Below are 17,869 nucleotides of genomic sequence, written 5' to 3'. Positions count from 1 at the left end.
AGGTACCAATTTCACGCTGAAAAGCTCTTCAGGATATATTAATTAAAATGATTGGAGAAAAATATGAATATGATTTTATATATGTTTCAAAAGCTAAAAGCTGTGTATGAATTTGATCGTGTGTATATGATTGCATATTAAATATTTAAAAGGAGATATATGTAATATATACACATAAGATACGTATATATTACACATGTGTATATGTATTCTAAACTTAATAATACAGAAAAGAGTTGCATGAAGGATGGGATTATAAAGGGAAATTTTTATTCTTTGCTCTATATCCGTCTATGTTAAATTTTAAAAATATGTGTATTCATGTATTACTAATAAATTTTTTAGGTACGCATATTTAAATTTCAGTATATAGATGGACATCATATAGTTTAACATCAACAACTTAGGGTAAATTTTGGCAGCAGATAGACTAGGTAAAAAATTTAATACTTGAAGAATTCTTACAAATCAATAGGAAAACCTGATACTTCCCATTTTTCAAGTTTGCATAGGATACCCATTTACAAAATAGGCTAATAAATGAAACATACTCACTTTCACTAATTATCAAACAAAATTTTAAATGTTCTCATATCTTTTCTAAACTGTCAGATCGGCTGTGATTTTCTAATAATGTAATGCTTGTTGAGCTGTGGTAAGATAGAGATTCTTTTATATCTCTCATAGATCTCTCACCTTGGAGATCTTTTTCAGAAACTGATTTGGCAGTATATATCCAAAGACAGAGTATTACTTCTCAGTCAGTATCAAATGAACAATCAGACTCATATACATTATAATTTATAATATAAGAATATTAGCCTAAGTAAATACCAATGATAAGAGAATGGTTAAATGAATTATGGGATACTTGCAATCTAAAAAAGTTACATAACCTTAAAAATGTGCTTTCAGTAAATGATTGACGATAGAGGAAAATCCTCACTCAACGAAAATGGCATAATAGTTTATGATTCTAGAGTTTGTGTTTATAAGTGAAAAAATGAAAGGCTCTACACTAAAATGAACGTAATTTTCTTCTTTATCTATTTTCCTAGTCTATTTAAGTAAGCAATATTTTGTAATCAAGATTAGTGACTGCTATGAAAAAGTGCATGTCCATGCAAGACAAGATAATGAATGTTACTTGGGAAAATACTTTACCATTGTAAGATCTTATTATTCCTGCCTTTATACATATAAAACAGCTTGTCAAACTTAATCCTAATTTCCTTTTGACATAAAAATATTATTATTTATATTTTGAGACATATTATAAAGATTTATGTAAACTCGAGGAGTAATTTATTTATGTTTGGAAGGATGCTTTCTTAATAATGAAAGTACTGAAGTCCTCTCAGAGCTTGGTCCCATGATTTCTGAAAAGTAAAATTAATAATTGCAAGGTATCTAGACAGCCTTGCTCTCGGGGGATTAAAAAAAGTTGTTTACATTATTCAACCTATGGCGAACTAAGAATTATTTCTACTTGTGTGTAGATTTATACTAAGAATAGCACTGCTTGCCTTATACAACACTCTCTAGTTACTGTCAAGTGCTTATTCAAGTCTTTTTCTAAACTCCGTTGAAACTGTTCTTGGAAGAAGGCTGCATGCTTCCATTTATTTTAGAGAGCACTTTAATCTTCTCTATGTTCTTAAAAGAGATGTGAAAAACTTGTTAGTTTCATTCCTAATACATCTATAAACTATTTCCTGGGGCAAAATACATCTGTAGGTTTATTGTACATTGATGATTCAATATTTATTACATGTTGAGTCTGTTAGCTTCCATTCCAGAATTCTGGAATTTTTCAACATTTTCTGAGTTTGTCCATAAATTTGGGGGTCTTTTTCCTTATCTGAAGCCTGTAATTCCTTATTCATCCATTCATTTATTCATTTACTAAATATTTAGTGACTACTGTGTACTGGTAACCAAAGTCACGAGAGTAAAAAGACATCATCCCTTTCCTTCTTACTAATTTTGCTGAATTTTTGTTTTATGTCCTCTCTGAGTTAATATATATAAGTAGAAGCTCAGTTTGCAGGGGGAAGAAGAAAAGCCTGCAGAATTGCAGGCTTCAAAATGATGTAAAAATAAACTGAGTAAGGATCTATCATATGTCATAAGCAACATTTTGAGTTTTTTGTTGTTGTTTTTTTTTTTTAAGAAAGGAAGGGTAAAGATATAATTAGTACTCTTTAGGATATACTGAACTAGAATACCTTCCTTTTCACATCCAAATATAGTCATCTAGTAGGTGATGGGTCTAGAGCCCTGGAGAGATGTGATGCAGATAGAAAGATTTAGCAGTCATTACTATATAGATGGTATGGCTTTCAACCTTAACCTGAATAGACTACTTCTGCCTTCTTTAGGATGGGGAAATGAAATCAGCATCTATCTATATACTTAACGGTAGATTTCCTAGTATTACTAGTAATTGAAGGCAAATTTTTCTAGCAAGATATTATCTGCCTGAACACTGCTGCCTCAGTGAATTAACAAAAAGCTTGTCCTCTTGTCCAAAAGAGAGGAATCATTCCGATTTATCGTCTTTTATTATTCTTTGTCCAAAAATCCTTACCTATTCAAGAAATACAAATGCCTTATAAAAGATTTTACATTTCATTGTATAATTAATTTTAACTTGTATCATCAGTTTAGGTGAATATTTAAATAAATGAGTAATTTAATACCACTATTAGAACACTCACAACAGTATATTAAAATTGTTTACCCACTTTTCTTTCCTTACTAAACTGAGCTTCTCATATTAATCTTTGAGTTAGATAGGAATGTGGGCCTTAGCATTTAAAATGTGCTCAGTAAACAGTGGGTAAATGGAATTGTTAGAAAAGAGAAGTGTTTGACGACTCTCTAAGAGAATTACCATACGCAATATGGAACCTTAGGAAAATAAGAGTGAAGGAAAAGCAGTTAGTACTTTAGAAGGTATCTCTCTCCCTTCTGAAGAGTTATAGATCTTTTAAGTACTTTACTTAGCAGATTGGAGAAAAATAATCTTATTTTAAGATTTTATTATCTTCTAAAAATTTTATAACTTTCATCATGATTTGTACATTGTTTAAAATTCCCAGAATTCTAGGGTTTGAAGTTGATCATGCTCTGTAGAATCCTGATTTGTAATTTTAAACTATATTTGACATTATTTCAGTAACAAGATATCTCAGATACTGAAAGATCAATTAAGTTGTTGAAAATTGCTACAGTGACTATCACATAGGAAAAGCCATTGGTCACTTGATCTCTACACATACAAGCACATGCACATACACACACACACATTTCTTTTTAAAACTAAAAATTTGCTTTTGTATTAATGTTCTCAATAACACATTATATTTAGACATGGTAAGTCTCAAGGAGCAGTGAAGTTCTTTTCTTGTCATTTCAGAAAATAGAAAATCCTGATGAACTGGCAGAACTTATAAATATGAATCTTGCACAACTTTGTTCACTTCTAATGGCTTTATGGGGACAGTTTCTGGAAGTTATAACGCTACATGAAGAACTAAGACTTTTATTAGCACAAGAGCACCATACTTTGAGGGTAAGTTAAAAAGTGATGTTAGAATATTTTGATGTAGAAAGTTCTTATGAATAAAAAGACTGATATTTACCCATATGTTGATAAATTGGAAAAGAGACATTTACTATTGTGTTACTGTTTGATTTCTTCTTTTAAATATTTTATTTATTTGAGATAGAGAGCAGAATGAGAGAAAGCACAAGCAGGGATGAGAGGCAGAGGGAGAGGAACAAGCAGATTCCCTGCCAAGCAGGGAGTCTGATGCATAACTATATCCCAGAACCTTGGGATCATGGCCTGAGCTGAAGGCAGCCACTTAAACTACCAAACCACCCAGCACATGCTCTATCTTAGTTACAATCCCTGCCAGTAAGAAAAATCATCCAAATGTAACCAAAACAAAAAAATATTTTGTTACAGTCTAGCCCCTGGAACCCGAGAACAGTATTATAGCCAGATAGCCAGGTGTCCTTAGGAATAGAAATCAGGAACAAGAGAGCCACCTTAAACTTTAGAATCTTTCTCTCCAGTTTTTCCTCCTTTTGCCTCATTTAGGGATGTGTATTACAAACCCAGAAGGTCAGGGGGAGTATAATCTAGACATACATGTTTACTGAAGGCTTACTATGGACCTCGTGCAGACATTTCTGTACAATTTTATTGTATAACTTATCAAGAGGCTTTGATATACTAAATGTCTGACTGCTTTTCCAGTTATCTGCTTAAATGTTCTGTACACACATTAATTTTCCTGACCTACTTGCAGGTCCTCAAAAACACTAGTTTTCTTGTTTCATTTTTCTTTTCTTAATTATAAAACATGAAAATCAGAAAAGTGCATAAAACATGCACATTTTAACAATTAATTAAAAGCACATATCCTTTTAACTCTCGCCCAGATCAGGAAATAGAAAATTGTCAACAGCGCAAAAGTCCTCTGTGTGTTTTCCAGTGTCTGTTCCCACCCTGACATTGAGAAATAATCACCATTCTGTCTTTTGTGATGAGTTTATCACTTCTCTTTTAGTTTTACCATCCATTTATGCATACTAAATAATACAAGTTGTTTTAGTCTATTATGTTATTCTGCCTATGTTACTGAATTCTATATAAATGAGATCATGCAGTGTATATTATTTTTATCTTGCTGCTTTCACTCAAGATTGTGTTTGTGAGATTAATTTGTTTTTGTCAGTAGCTATAGACTGTTTATTTTCGTTGGTGTCGTATATTTCATTTGCATATACCCACAATTAGCGCATCCACTCTATTGTTGGTGGACATTTGGATTACTTCTAACTTCTAGCTACTACAAACCAAACTACTACAAACATTCTTGTGCATATTTCCTGGCATGCCCATTTCTCTGACTGACTTGTAAGGGAAATTGCTGTACCATAGGATATGCATAACATCAGTTATTTACTAGCAGATGCCCCACTCTTTTCCAAAGTGGTGCCAGTTTTCACTCCCACCAACACTGGATGAGAGCTCTTGTTACTCCACATACTCCCAAACTCTTGATTTTGGCAAATTTTCAAAATCTGGCTGGTCTGGTACCATTGTGGTTTTAATTTGCATCTCTCTGATAACCTCTGCAATTGAGCACTATTTTATGTGACTATTGGCTGTGTAGATTACTTATTTGTGAAGTGCCTGAAAATTGTTTGACCATTTGTCTAAAGGATTACCTTTGTTTTTCTTCTAGATTTGGAATACTTTTCTATGTATTCTAAATACTGGCCTTTGTTATATTTTTGTAAATAAATCTCTTGTGTCACAATTTGGCTTTTTTCACTGTCTTTGTGCTGTCTTTTGATAAACTAGAATTCTTAATTTTAGTGTTAGTGTAGGTAGAAGAGCAGAGCAGAGGACAGACATAGACTTCTCCATACTTGGACATAATAAATGCAGATCAGCAGGGAAAAGTTCGGATTTTAGATAAATGATGTTGGGACAATTAAGTGTTCATGTGGGAAAATACTATATAAAATTCAATTCCAGGTGGCTTGAAAACAAATATGAAAGCCAAAATCATAAAACTTATAAAATATAATAGAGAAGTTACAGAGGAATTACTGAAGTAGTACAGAATCTTTTCACCAGTATCAAAGTTACTATTTTGGCATATTTTCTTTAATCATTCCTTCTTTTATAATTAGGTACATACATACACACATACAGATGTAATGTATTTTTTTCCCCAAATCATTTGTTAATTGGAGGCATCATGTTCTTTTTTTCTTTAAGATTTTATTTACTTGAGGGAGAGAGAAAGAAAACGGAGGGAGAGGGAGAAGCAGACTCTCTTTTGAGCAGAGAGCCTGATGTGGGGCTTGATCCCAGGATCTTGAGATCATGACCTGAGCTGAAGGCAGATGCTTAACCTACTGAACTACCCAGGCGTCCCAGCATCATGTTCTTTTATCCATAAATACTTCAGGGTATATTGACTGAGAACAAAGGTACTTTCTTGCTTAACTATACTAAAGTGATCAATTTTGTGAAATTTAATTTTGTTACAATTCTGATACCTAATGTAAAACTCATTTTAAATTTTATCATTTGTCTTAATAATGTCCTTTGTGACTTTTCCCCTTTTCCAGGATCAAATTCAGGATCACACATTGCATTCAGTTGTCATAACCCATTAAATTCTTTAAACTTATTCAGTCTGAATAGTTCTATTTTCTTTGTCTTTCTTGAAGAGTATTGGCCAGTAGTTTTGTAGACCATTGTTCAGTTTGGATTTCTGTGATGTGTATTATGTTCCTTGTGGTTCAATGCAGCTGAACAATATTAGTGGAAATACTATATTTCTTTTTCAATCAGTTTTGATAAATTATGTTTTTGAAGGAGTCCTAAACTTACTAATTTATTGGCACCAAATAATTATAATATCCTTCACTTATATTTTTAACATCTGTAGTATCTGTAGCATTTTCCCATTTTGTTCCTGATATAAGTTATTTGTGTGTTCATTCTTTTTTTCTTGATTGGTCCCACCAGAAGTTTGTCATTTTATTAGTTTTTTCAAAGAACTAACCTGATGTTAATTCTCTCTTGTGCATTTTGTTTTATTAGGTTTGCTTTTGACTTTAGTATTTCCTCTCACTTTCTAAAGGTTTATTTTACTCTCTTTTTAAAACTTCTATAAGTAGATGGTTAGCTTATTAATTGTAGTATTTCCTCTTTTCTGTTACACACATTTAAGTTTATAGGCTCCCCCCTAAGTACTGCTTTAGCTACATTCCACAAGTTTTGATATGTTGTACTTTTTATCATTTGATTCTCAATATTTTCTAATTTTTGTGAGCAATTTATTCTTTGATTTAGGGTTATTTAGGTTTTTTTCATTAATATATAAAATGGCTTATTAAAATAATAGATGCATCTCCTCCATTTTCTGTATATAAACAGAAACAATATGTAGGTCAATGACAGGACTCCATAGGAACTACTTTATATACACTAGCCCCAAATGGGAAATCTCACAACATACCAATAATAATTTGTTTGGGAAATCTTTGATTTAAAGCAATAAAGGTAAATAAAACTATTATGAAGGCGGGACGCCTGGGTGGCTCAGTTGGTTAAGCAGCTGCCTTCGGCTCAGGTCATGATCCCAGCATCCTGGGATCGAGTCCTGCATCGGGCCCCTTGCTCGGCAGGGAGCCTGCTTTTCCGTCTGCCTCTACCTGCCATTCTGTCTGCCTGTGCTTGCTCTCGCCCTCTCTCTCTCTGATAAAAAAAAAAAAAAAACTATTATGTAGTATACACTAGATACGTTTTCCTATATTAGGAGTTGTCATTTTTCCCTTCCTTAGAAATCCAAGAAATTGAGTGCCTTCCCACAGTCAGTCTTCTTCTGAAATAAAGGACCAGTGATATTTCTTGTCTAAAAGTTACCACATGTTTGTATCTTGATACGTGTTGTATCAAGTAACTCTGACATCCTGAATTAGAGGTTAACACTTAGCCCAGAGGTAATCATCTACAGCATGGACATGAGGAGGACTAGTAATTTTTCAAAGGAGCGGCTGCATAATCGGCTGATTTTGGGTGGTTTCTATTAGAAGAATGGTAATTGGAGTATTCACATTATTTCTTTTGGATGACTTAAGCATGGAACACAAAAGAAAGAGACTCAGTTACTAAACAATGGCAGAAACCAAGAGAGAAAGAAGGTCATAGGCAAAAGCCATGAGACAGTAGAAACCATGAATAAACCAACTACTATAAGGCAGGGATGAAAGTAAAAAGGGTTAAAAGCAAAGCAGAGAGAGTGTCAGAGATAGAGAAAACATGAGAAGAGAGGAATGACCAGAAAAGGGAACAACAAATGCATGCTTCTGAAACAACAGTTACTAGAGTGATATTAGGATATTAGTGTAGTTATTATTTACTAAATGGCAATGAACAGCATTCCAGTTTCGTAAGAACTGGCTATTTGTCTACAGAGTCAGCTCCCTGGGTGTCCTTACTTTATATCCTTATAAAAATCCCACACATGCTGAGGTAATCTGACTATATCTTTGTCTCTTGCTAATAACTAAAGTGCTCTTTATTTCCAGGGATGTGTTTCTTTGTTTCTAAATATATTAATTTTCTAGTTGTCTTTTTATGGTTGATTTCTGGTTTATCTTCATTGCACTTAGGAAACAGTCTGTGATTTCAGTACTTTAATATTCTTTGACTTGTTTTACCTATATTAGGAATGTATATTCATCATGTTGCTGGGTTAAGTGTTCCAAATATGCCTGCTAGGTTACGTTTATAAATCATTCTGTTCAAACTTTTCATATTTTGAATTTACAGCTGCTAGTGCTATCAACTATTGAGAAAAATGTGGTAAAATCTCCCGTTTTGGCTATAAGTTTGTTCTTACTTGTTGTTACCAGATAGTAAGGGACAGAGATGGGATTCAAACCCAAGCACTATGACTCCATAGCCTGCATTCTTTACCACTTGATTTGCTGCCTATCAAAACAGAGAAGAGAATGATAGCAAGGATCAGAAGCAACTTTGTAGCATGATGTTTTAGGGGGTTGTCTGAGGTAGAATAAGAACCAGAAGGTAAAACCTCAGTAGAGAGAAGCTGATAAATACAATGTTGAAAAAAGGGGGCAAAGAAGGAAGGCCAAGACAAAAATTGAGTTTATGGGAAATTCAGATGCCAAAGATAAATTGAAAATTGTCCAAGAAACTTCCTTTTTTTGCCCCATTCTAGATTAACAAAATAGGGCCCACTTAACTCCTAAAAGAAATAAGGAAGGGTAATTAAGACACGGCAAAAAAGTGCCCCGTTGTTACTTAACCAAGTATAATAAACCTTGCCCTATCATGCCCTGCCCTGCCATATATATCACAAAAACTGTGGAAATGGTGGTATATTATGTCCTTTATTTCCCATTTATGCAGTTAACAGGAACTTTGTTCATAAAGTGTATCAGTATTCTGAGAATACACTGCTTATGCCTACAGCAACCAAAATAGTCCAAAGGTCATTCATTCTTTGTATTGAGACGGAGTTGGCTATAATAAAGTCTGTAGGCTGTCTAATGTAGTCAGAAGCAGCACAATTTATCTAAGTCTCAGAAGTGAACATATGATATGGAATCTCTTACTGCGCTGAAAGCAAATAGGCAAAAAGTTGGACTAAAAAGAGGAAATGTAAGTCTCTACTTATAAAGAACAATGTAATTAATTGTTTTGACATTTGTTCTACCATGTTATTTGATATCAAGATTCAGAAAGTGAGATTTTCTGATTCTTAGAGAATTAAGTCATCCAGACTTACAGAATTCTGTAGTCATGTGGCATATATGTTCACATTAAAACATAGAGACTATTAATAAGTGAATGGTTCCCAGTACCCCGTATTACATAAAAAGATAAAAGGCAGTGATGGCACTATAAAATGTCCCTTGTTTTTATCTCACTCACAATAACAAAAATTTAGCATATATCCATGAACAAAAGTGACCGTGAGAGCTGTGGGATCCAATACTATATACCAAGGCCTCCCACCCACCTGTGGACTGGATAATAAGCAGACAGGTTTCGGTCTTGACTGGACCCTGTAGTAGCATGTTTTCCAGCTCTTGCTCGTCTTGGCTACAGTCTGGGACCTTCTGGGGAGCACTGACTTAGGCAATTACACAGGGTTGTGAGGAAGCCTTTGTGCAAGTTCAGCTTTCCAGAGAAGTTCCATCATTCACTGAAGCAAAAAAAACGTACAAGTTTGGTTGCATTCGAGTTCTAGCAAAAGGAATAGCTCGTCTTTACATACATCACTTTTCACCCAAGATAGCACAGCTTTGATCTACGAGAATCCTTCTTGGCCTGTGGTTTTTCCTGCAGAGAAAAGGGAGCACAGATGAGTGAGTATCCAGCTTGTCTAGCTGTTCAGGCTATTACCAAAGAGACTCATCTTTCCTTTTCACCCCATCTAGATCACTAAATCAGGAGCTCCAAGGTTGGGGCACAGGGTGGAAATAGACAGGAAGGTGGCAGATGGGACTCTCAGAAGGCATTAAAGGGACTCATCGTACTCACCACATCAGAGACTCCATTGAAAGTCTGCCTATGAACTTCACCTGTGAATCCCTCCAACTGGCCATGAGAACCTCCACCATCCCACATGCCCTCATCCACACTCTTCCTTCTAATCTGCAGATGGCTCCCTGTGTGCACAGCTGAAGACATTAGTGAGAGCAAGCTTTAGCAGATCTGTAGCTGCAGGCCAGGAAGACCACAAAGGAGCTGTAGCACCACATTTGGGAAATAAAGGTGGGGGTCAGCACTCAGCCAGGTGTGTGGCAGGAAGGGGAGAAGGAGTATAATACTAAAGTCTACCACAAGAGGGAGCAAGAAATGTGAAGCAAATATATCCATAGAAGGTCTGAGAAAGCCTCAGAAATTCTGGCTGGACTGAAGAGAGGTATTTCTGCCCTGAAGACAGTAAATACTGGAGGAGGTGGCTGCTACTCCAGATGTTCAGATAGCAATGCAAAACTGCAAAGAGCACAAGGGGCGCTGGTCCCTCGGTCAGTTAACATCTAATTCTTGATTTCAGATGTGTATTGTGACACTGAACACCACATCGGACTCCACACTGGTCATGGAGACTGCTTAAGATTCTTTCTCTCCCTCTGCCCACCCCCCAAAAAAGAAAAACCCAACTCCAAAGGACATGAAACACTGACATCACCAAAGGATCACAATCCTCCAGTAACTAAACCCAAAAACATGGAAATCTGTGATTTACCTAATAAAGAATTCAACATAACTATTTTAAGGAAACTCAGTGAGCTACAAGAAAACACAGAAAGGCAATTCAACAAAATCAAGAAAGCAATACACAAAATGAGAAGATTAACAAAGAGAAATCATAAAGAACCAAAAACAAATTCCGGAGCTGAAGAATTCACTTTATAAAATGACAGATGCAACAGATAGCACAGTCACAGCAGAATGGACCAAACAGAAAAAAAGAATCTATGATAAAAGATAGGAACATAAAATTCTAATAAGAGGAGAGCAAAGAAAAAAGAAAGAAAAAGAGTGAGGAAAGCATGCCTGATCTATGAGAAACCATCAAAAGAAATAATTTTTAATAATTGGAGTTCCAGAAGCAAAAGAGAGGGAGAAGAGGCAAAAAAGCCTATTTAAAGAAATAATTACTGAGAGTTTCCCAAACATGGGAAGACATTTGGATATCCAAGTACATAAAGTTTATAGGTCACCAAACCACCTAAAGAGATCTTCTCCAAAATACAGTATAATAAAACTGTCAAAAATCAAAGACAAAAAAAATCTTGAAAGTTCCAAGAAAAAGAAGATTGTAACCTACAATCAGTGGGGTTGTTAGCAAAAACCTTATAGAGCAGAAGAGAGTGCGATGATAGATTCAGAATGCTTAAAAAATATCTGCCAATCAAAATACTCTTTCTGGCAAAGTTCTCTCTCATAAATGAAGTAGTAATAAGGATAATCCTAGACAAAAGCTGAAGTAATTCATCATTATTAGACCTGCCTTACAAGAAATTCAGAAAAGAATTTGCAAACTTGGGCACCTGGGTTGCTCAGTCAGTTAAGCGTCTGCCATTGGCTCAGGTCATAATCCCAGGGCCCTGGGATCAAGTCCTGAATCGGGTTCCCTGCTCAGCAGAAAGCCTATTTCTTCCTCACCTCTCCCTCTGCCTGCCACTCTGCCTACTTTTGCTCGCTCTATCACTCTGTCAAATAAATAAAATACTAAAAAGAATTTGCAAAGTTAAATGATAGGGTACTAGTTACAACATAAAAATCATGAAAATATATAACATGCCAGTAAAGTAAGTGTATAATCAAATTCACAATACTCTAGTATGGTAATATGGTATGTTAATCCCTTAATCCTAATGTAAAGGTTAAAAGACAAGCATATTAAAAATAACTACAGCTACAATAATTTGTTAATGAATACACATTATTAAAACTGGTACATTATGACATCAGAAACAAAAGGAAGAATAAAAGGATAGAGTTTTTTAATGAGATTGAAATTAAATTATCAGTGTAAAATAAACTATTACATCTATATTAATCTACAAGATGTTTTATGTAAGCCTTATGATAACCACGAAGCAGAAAACTACAGTAGATCAAAAAAGATAGAGAAGAGATGCAAAGCATAGCACTGTTGAAAATCATCAGTTCACAAAGGAAGACAGCAAGAGAGGAAGAAGAGAACTATAAAACAGCCAGAAAGTAACTAATAAGATGGCTTTAGTAAATCCTTACATATCAGCATTCACTGTAAATGTAAATGGATTGAATTCTCTAGAAGTCAGAGAATGTCTGAATGGATATAAATAAATAAATAAATAAAATAAAACCAACTATATGCTGCCTACAAGAGACTCACTTCAGCTTTGAGGACCTACGTGGGAACAAAGTGAAGTGATGGGAAAAGATTCGATGTAAACAGAAACCTCAGAAGAGTAAAGATAGCTACACTTTCTTGTTGCTGTTTTTTGTTTTTTTGTTAAGGAAAGCTATACCTAAATCACACCAAATAGACTTTAAGCCAAAAGTAACAGGAAACAAGGCCATTATATAATGACAAAGGGGTGAGTTCATGAAGAAGATCTAACCATTTAAAGTATATATGGACCCAGCATCGGAGCACCTATATATACTAAGTAAATACTAACAGATCTGAAGGGAGAAATAGAAAGCAATACAGCTATAGTAGGAGACCTCAGTACCTCACTTTCGATAATGGATAGATCATCCAGGTAGAAAATCAATGAGGAAACATTGGATTGGACTTGAACCATAATCAGACCAAATGGATCTAACAAATGTATGTAAGATACCTCAACAACAACAGAACACATGTTTTTCTCAGGTGTACACAGAACATTCTTCAGGATAGATCATATGATAGGTCAAAAAAGTAAGTCTTAGCAAATTTAAAAAGATTGAAATCATACCAAGTATCTTTCTCAACCATAATAGTATAAAACTAGACATCAATTACAGAAGGAAATCTGAGAAAATCACAAATATGTGGAAGTTAAACAATACTCCTGAATAACCAGTGGGTCAAAATCTCAAATAACTAACTTAATTTTTCACATCAAGGAACTAGAAAAGGAACAAACTAAACCCAAAGTTAACAGAAAGAAGAAAATAACAAATATTAGATGAATAAGTATTAAAATAAGAAAAATAATAGGAAAAATCAACAAAACAAAAGAACTGGTTTTATTGACAGAATAAAATCAACACCTTTAGCTAGACTGAGAAAAAAAAAGATGCAAATAATTAAAATATGAAATGAAAGAGGAGACAGTACAACTTAAAACCACACAAATACAAAGGATCATGAGAGACTAACATGAAAAATTATAAATCAATAAATTGGATAACCTAGAAGAAATGGATAAATTCCTAGAAACATAAACCTACCAAAACTAAATCATGAAGAAATAGAAACATCTGAACAAATAATGAGTAAAGAGATTAAATCAATAACCAATAATTATTCAGCAAAGAGAAGTATAGGAAAAGGTGGCTTTACTGGTGAATTCTACCAAATATGTAAATGAATTAAAGCTAATCTTTCTCACCAAAAAATCAAAAAGGAACACTTCCAAACTCATTTTACAATGCCAGCATTATTCTGATAACAAAGCCAGATAAAGAGAATACAAGAGAAATAAACTACAGTCCAATATCCCTGATGAATATAGAAAATTAAACATGCAAAAATTCTTTTTTAAATAAGATCTTATTTATTCATTATATAGAGAGAAAGAGAAACAGAGCACAAGCAGGGGGTAAGGCAGAGGGAGCAGCAGACTCCCCACTGAGCTGGGAGCCCAATGTGGGACTCGATCCCAGGACCTGGAGATCAAGACCTGAGCCAAAGGCAGATGCTTAACCATCTGAGCCACCCAGGTGCCCCAACATGCACAAATTCTTAACAAAATATTAGCAAACTAAATTTAATAGTGGATTAAAAGGATCATACACCATAATCACATGGGACTTATCCCTGGGATCAGGATGGCTTGATATACTCAAATCAATAAAAGTGATACACCACATTAATAGAATGAAAGGCTAAAATCATATCATCACATTAATGCAGAAAAAGCATTTGACAAAATACAATATCCTTTCATGATAAAAACTCTCAACACATTGGGTATAGAAGGAATATACCCCAATATAATAATAACATGACAACCCACAGCTAGCCTCATACTGAATGGTGAAAAGTTGAAAGGTTTTGCTTTAATATCACAAATAGGACAAGGGTTCCCATTCTTATCATTTGTATTCAACAAAGTACTGGAAGTCCTAAACAGAGCAATGAGACAATAAAAGGCATCCAAATCAGAAAGGAAGGTGTAAAATGTCTCTGATTGCAGGTGATATGATCTTACATATTTAAAAAGAAAATGCTTACCACTCCATCAAAAAAATGTTGGAATTAATCAGTTTCAGTGAAGTTGTGGGATGTAATATCCATATATAAAACATAGTTGGGATTCTGTACACTAACAATGAAATACCTAAAAAAAGAAATAAAGAGAACAGTCCCATTCAAAATAGCATCAAATAAAAAAAAAAAAAAAAAACTACTTGGGACTAAATTTAAGCAAGGAGCTATAAGAGCTTTTACTGAAAATGACAAGACTTTGATGAAAGAAACCAAAGACACAAACACATGGAAAGATAGCCCATGTTCATTGATCAGAAGAATTAATATTGTTAAATATCCATACTATCTAAAGCCATCTATAGTTTCAGTTCAATCCCTATTGAAATTCCAATAGTATTTTTCACAGAAATATAAGAAACACAGTTCTCAAATTTATATGGAACCACAAAGGATCCCAAATAACCGAAGCAATACTGTGAAAGAAGAGCAAAGCTGAAGGCATCGTATTTCCTGTTTTCAAACTACACAACAAAGCCATAGTAATGAAAACTATGGTACTGGCATAAAAATAGACAATGGAAACAAAAGTCCAGAAATAAACCCTTGCATATATGGCCAACTAACATTTGACAAGAGAGCAAAGAATACTCAATGGAGAAAGGGTGGTCTCTTCAATAAGTGGTATTGGGAAAACGAGATAACTACATGCAAAAGAATGAAATTGGACCCCTATCTTAAACTGCTCACAAAAATTAGCTCAAAATGAATTAACAACTTAATAACATAAGACCTGAAATCATAAAACCCCTAGAGGAAAACATACGGGAAAAGCTCTCTGGTGACATTAGTTTTGGTAATGTTATTTTGGATTTGACACCAAAAGCAGAGGCAAACATAAACAAGTGGAACTACATCAAATTAAAAAGCTTCTGCAAAGCAAAGGAGACCATCACCAATATGAAATGGCAACCTAATGGATGGGAGAAAATACTGCCAAGTCATATATCTGATAAAGGGTTAATATTTAAAATATATAAAGAATTCATGCAACTCAGTAGAAAAAAATCTGATTAAAAAATGTATAGAAGAGCTAAATATCTATTTATGCAGACACATAAAAAAAACCAGTAGATATATGAAAAGATGCACAATGTCAGTAATCATCCAGAAAGTGCAAATCAAAATCAAAATTAGTTATCACCTCAAACTTGTTAGAATGAGTGTTACTAAAAAGTCAAGAGATAACAAGTGTTGGCAAGGATGTGGAAAAAACAGAATCCGTGTGCACTTTTGGTATGCATGTAAATTGGTGCAGCCAGTATGGCAAACAGTATGGAAGTTTCTTAAAATAGGACTACCCTTTGATCTAGCGGTATCACTTCCAGGAAAAGAAAATGGGATCTCAAAGAGATATCTGTGCTCCCATGTTTATTGCAGCATTATTCCCAATAGCCAAGAAATGGAAATAACCTAAGTGTCCATCAATGAATGACTGGATAAAGAAGATCTTCTATATACAGGTTTCCCCTGATATCTGAAAGTTTGCTTTAATGCCGCTATGCCTTTATGAAAGACCTACATTGGTTACCTGCTTTCACTGACCAAAAGAAATAACAAAAAGTTTTGGTTTTATAAAATGATCATTGCTGTTTCGCTTTATGCCATTTCAGCTTAAGAAAGGTTTCATTAGGATTTCTTTGTTATTGGATATTGAGGGAAACCAGTATATACAATGGAATATTATTCAGCTATTAGAAAGGACATCCTGCCATTTGCAACAACACAGATGGACCTTGGGGGCATTATGCTAAGGGAAACAAGTCAGACAGAAACAAATACTGTATGATACCACTTATATATAGATTCTTAAAAAACTGAATTCATGGAAAGAGTGATTAGAATGGTGATTACCAGAGGTGGAAGGAAGGGTGGTGTGAAATTGGGAGCTATCGTTCAAAGGGTACACACTTTCAGTTATAAGATAAATAATTTCTGGGGATCTAATATATAGCGTGGTATTTTAGTTAACAGTACTGTACTCTGTACTTGGAAGTTACTAAGAGAGTAAATCTTAGTGGTTCTCACCACAAGAAAGAAATGGTAATTATGTGACACAGTGGAGGTATTAGCTAATGCAGAGGTGGTAATCATCTTGCAATATGTAAGTCTATCAAATCAACACTGTACACCTCAAACTTACACAATGTTTTCTATCAGTTATCTCTTGATATAGCTGGAAAAAAAGAATAAAGTATTTATTATAAGTGAAAGATATCTTTGTCACTTCAAACTGAAATATGGATTATCAAGTGAGATAACTTATAAAAAGCAAAAATAAGTTGAAATTAAAATGAAATTTTTATGTGTCAAGAACTGTAAAGGACCTGAGATCTGTGAAGAACTTAAAAGCAAATAAGATAACCTCCACAGAATGATTAATGCTAGCAGAAGATACGAGATCAGAGACAAAGGACTTTGTTGCAGCAACTCCAGTAACCTTAGTGTTATCATTTGCACTTCTTTCTTAAGCCCCGGTTTCCACACCCCAACATAAAGAAAGCCAGGTTCACACTAGTGTATTGCATTGCAGGAGAAAAAACTTTGTGATTAAGGGTCCCAGATACTTTGTAATGGACGTGGACATGCCATCTTTGTTCCAGTGCACGTCTTTATCTACCAAGACTGTAAGCAAACCTACCCTTTGCTTCTAAGGAAGAGGTGTCTCTACCTTCCCAGGCTGTTCTCAATACAGAGATCCTTGAAAAGAATGAGGACAGTCATTGATTCTGCTCACAGAACTTGCAAAAATGTAAGAGACCTTGAAGAATTGTCTTTTGCCAGTGTCTTAAGGAGAACTCATTTTCACTGTCCTCAACAATTTTACTGATCTTTATTTTAGTACTTTTCAAAAATGCCTCTTCTGTTACACTGCTTCCCAGTGTACTGCAGAGATGCCATATTTAATGTATGGTAGCTTGTGCCTAGAATTATAAGTCCAATGTTAAGATGAACATATGCCCTTTTTAGACTTGGAGAGACAGGTTTTGTGCTTTGTGCTTTGTCTTAGCATCACAGACTTGTATTCTGCCCTGAACAAGTCTTGTTAGGGCTGATGGAATAGGACAAAATAGCAGGCATTCTTTCAGGGACAGCTTGAATAAATACTTAGTTCTGTCTTGCCAAATACCTTGGGTTGCCAGATAAAATACAGAGTACCTGATTAAATTTTAATATAGGTAAACAAATAATTTTCAGTATAAATATATCCTATGCAGTGTTTGGGAAATACTTATACTAAAAAAATTATTTGTATTTCAGTGTCCTGTGGGGTAGAATTGCCAGATACAACAAAAATAAAGGACGCCTAGTTA

The 17,869-nt window shown here is 34.4% G+C and overlaps 1 protein-coding gene across 7 annotated transcripts in view; it reads left to right on the top strand.

The window, feature by feature from the left end:
* FAM135A (family with sequence similarity 135 member A) overlaps nucleotides 1-17,869 on the top strand; it is a 131,153-nt gene that overhangs the window by 68,427 nt on the left and 44,857 nt on the right. For all 7 annotated transcript variants that reach the window (XM_059400174.1, XM_059400170.1, XM_059400168.1 and 4 more), the window contains one exon: nucleotides 3,422-3,577. In XM_059400174.1, the coding sequence (XP_059256157.1) occupies nucleotides 3,422-3,577 (156 nt within the window). The remainder of the gene's footprint in view (nucleotides 1-3,421; nucleotides 3,578-17,869) is intronic.

This window comes from Mustela nigripes, chromosome 5, assembly GCF_022355385.1.
Source record: "Mustela nigripes isolate SB6536 chromosome 5, MUSNIG.SB6536, whole genome shotgun sequence".
Taxonomy (NCBI): domain Eukaryota; kingdom Metazoa; phylum Chordata; class Mammalia; order Carnivora; family Mustelidae; genus Mustela; species Mustela nigripes.
The sequence above is the reverse complement of the archived record's forward strand: the minus strand, read 5'-3'. Positions and strand labels throughout refer to the sequence as shown.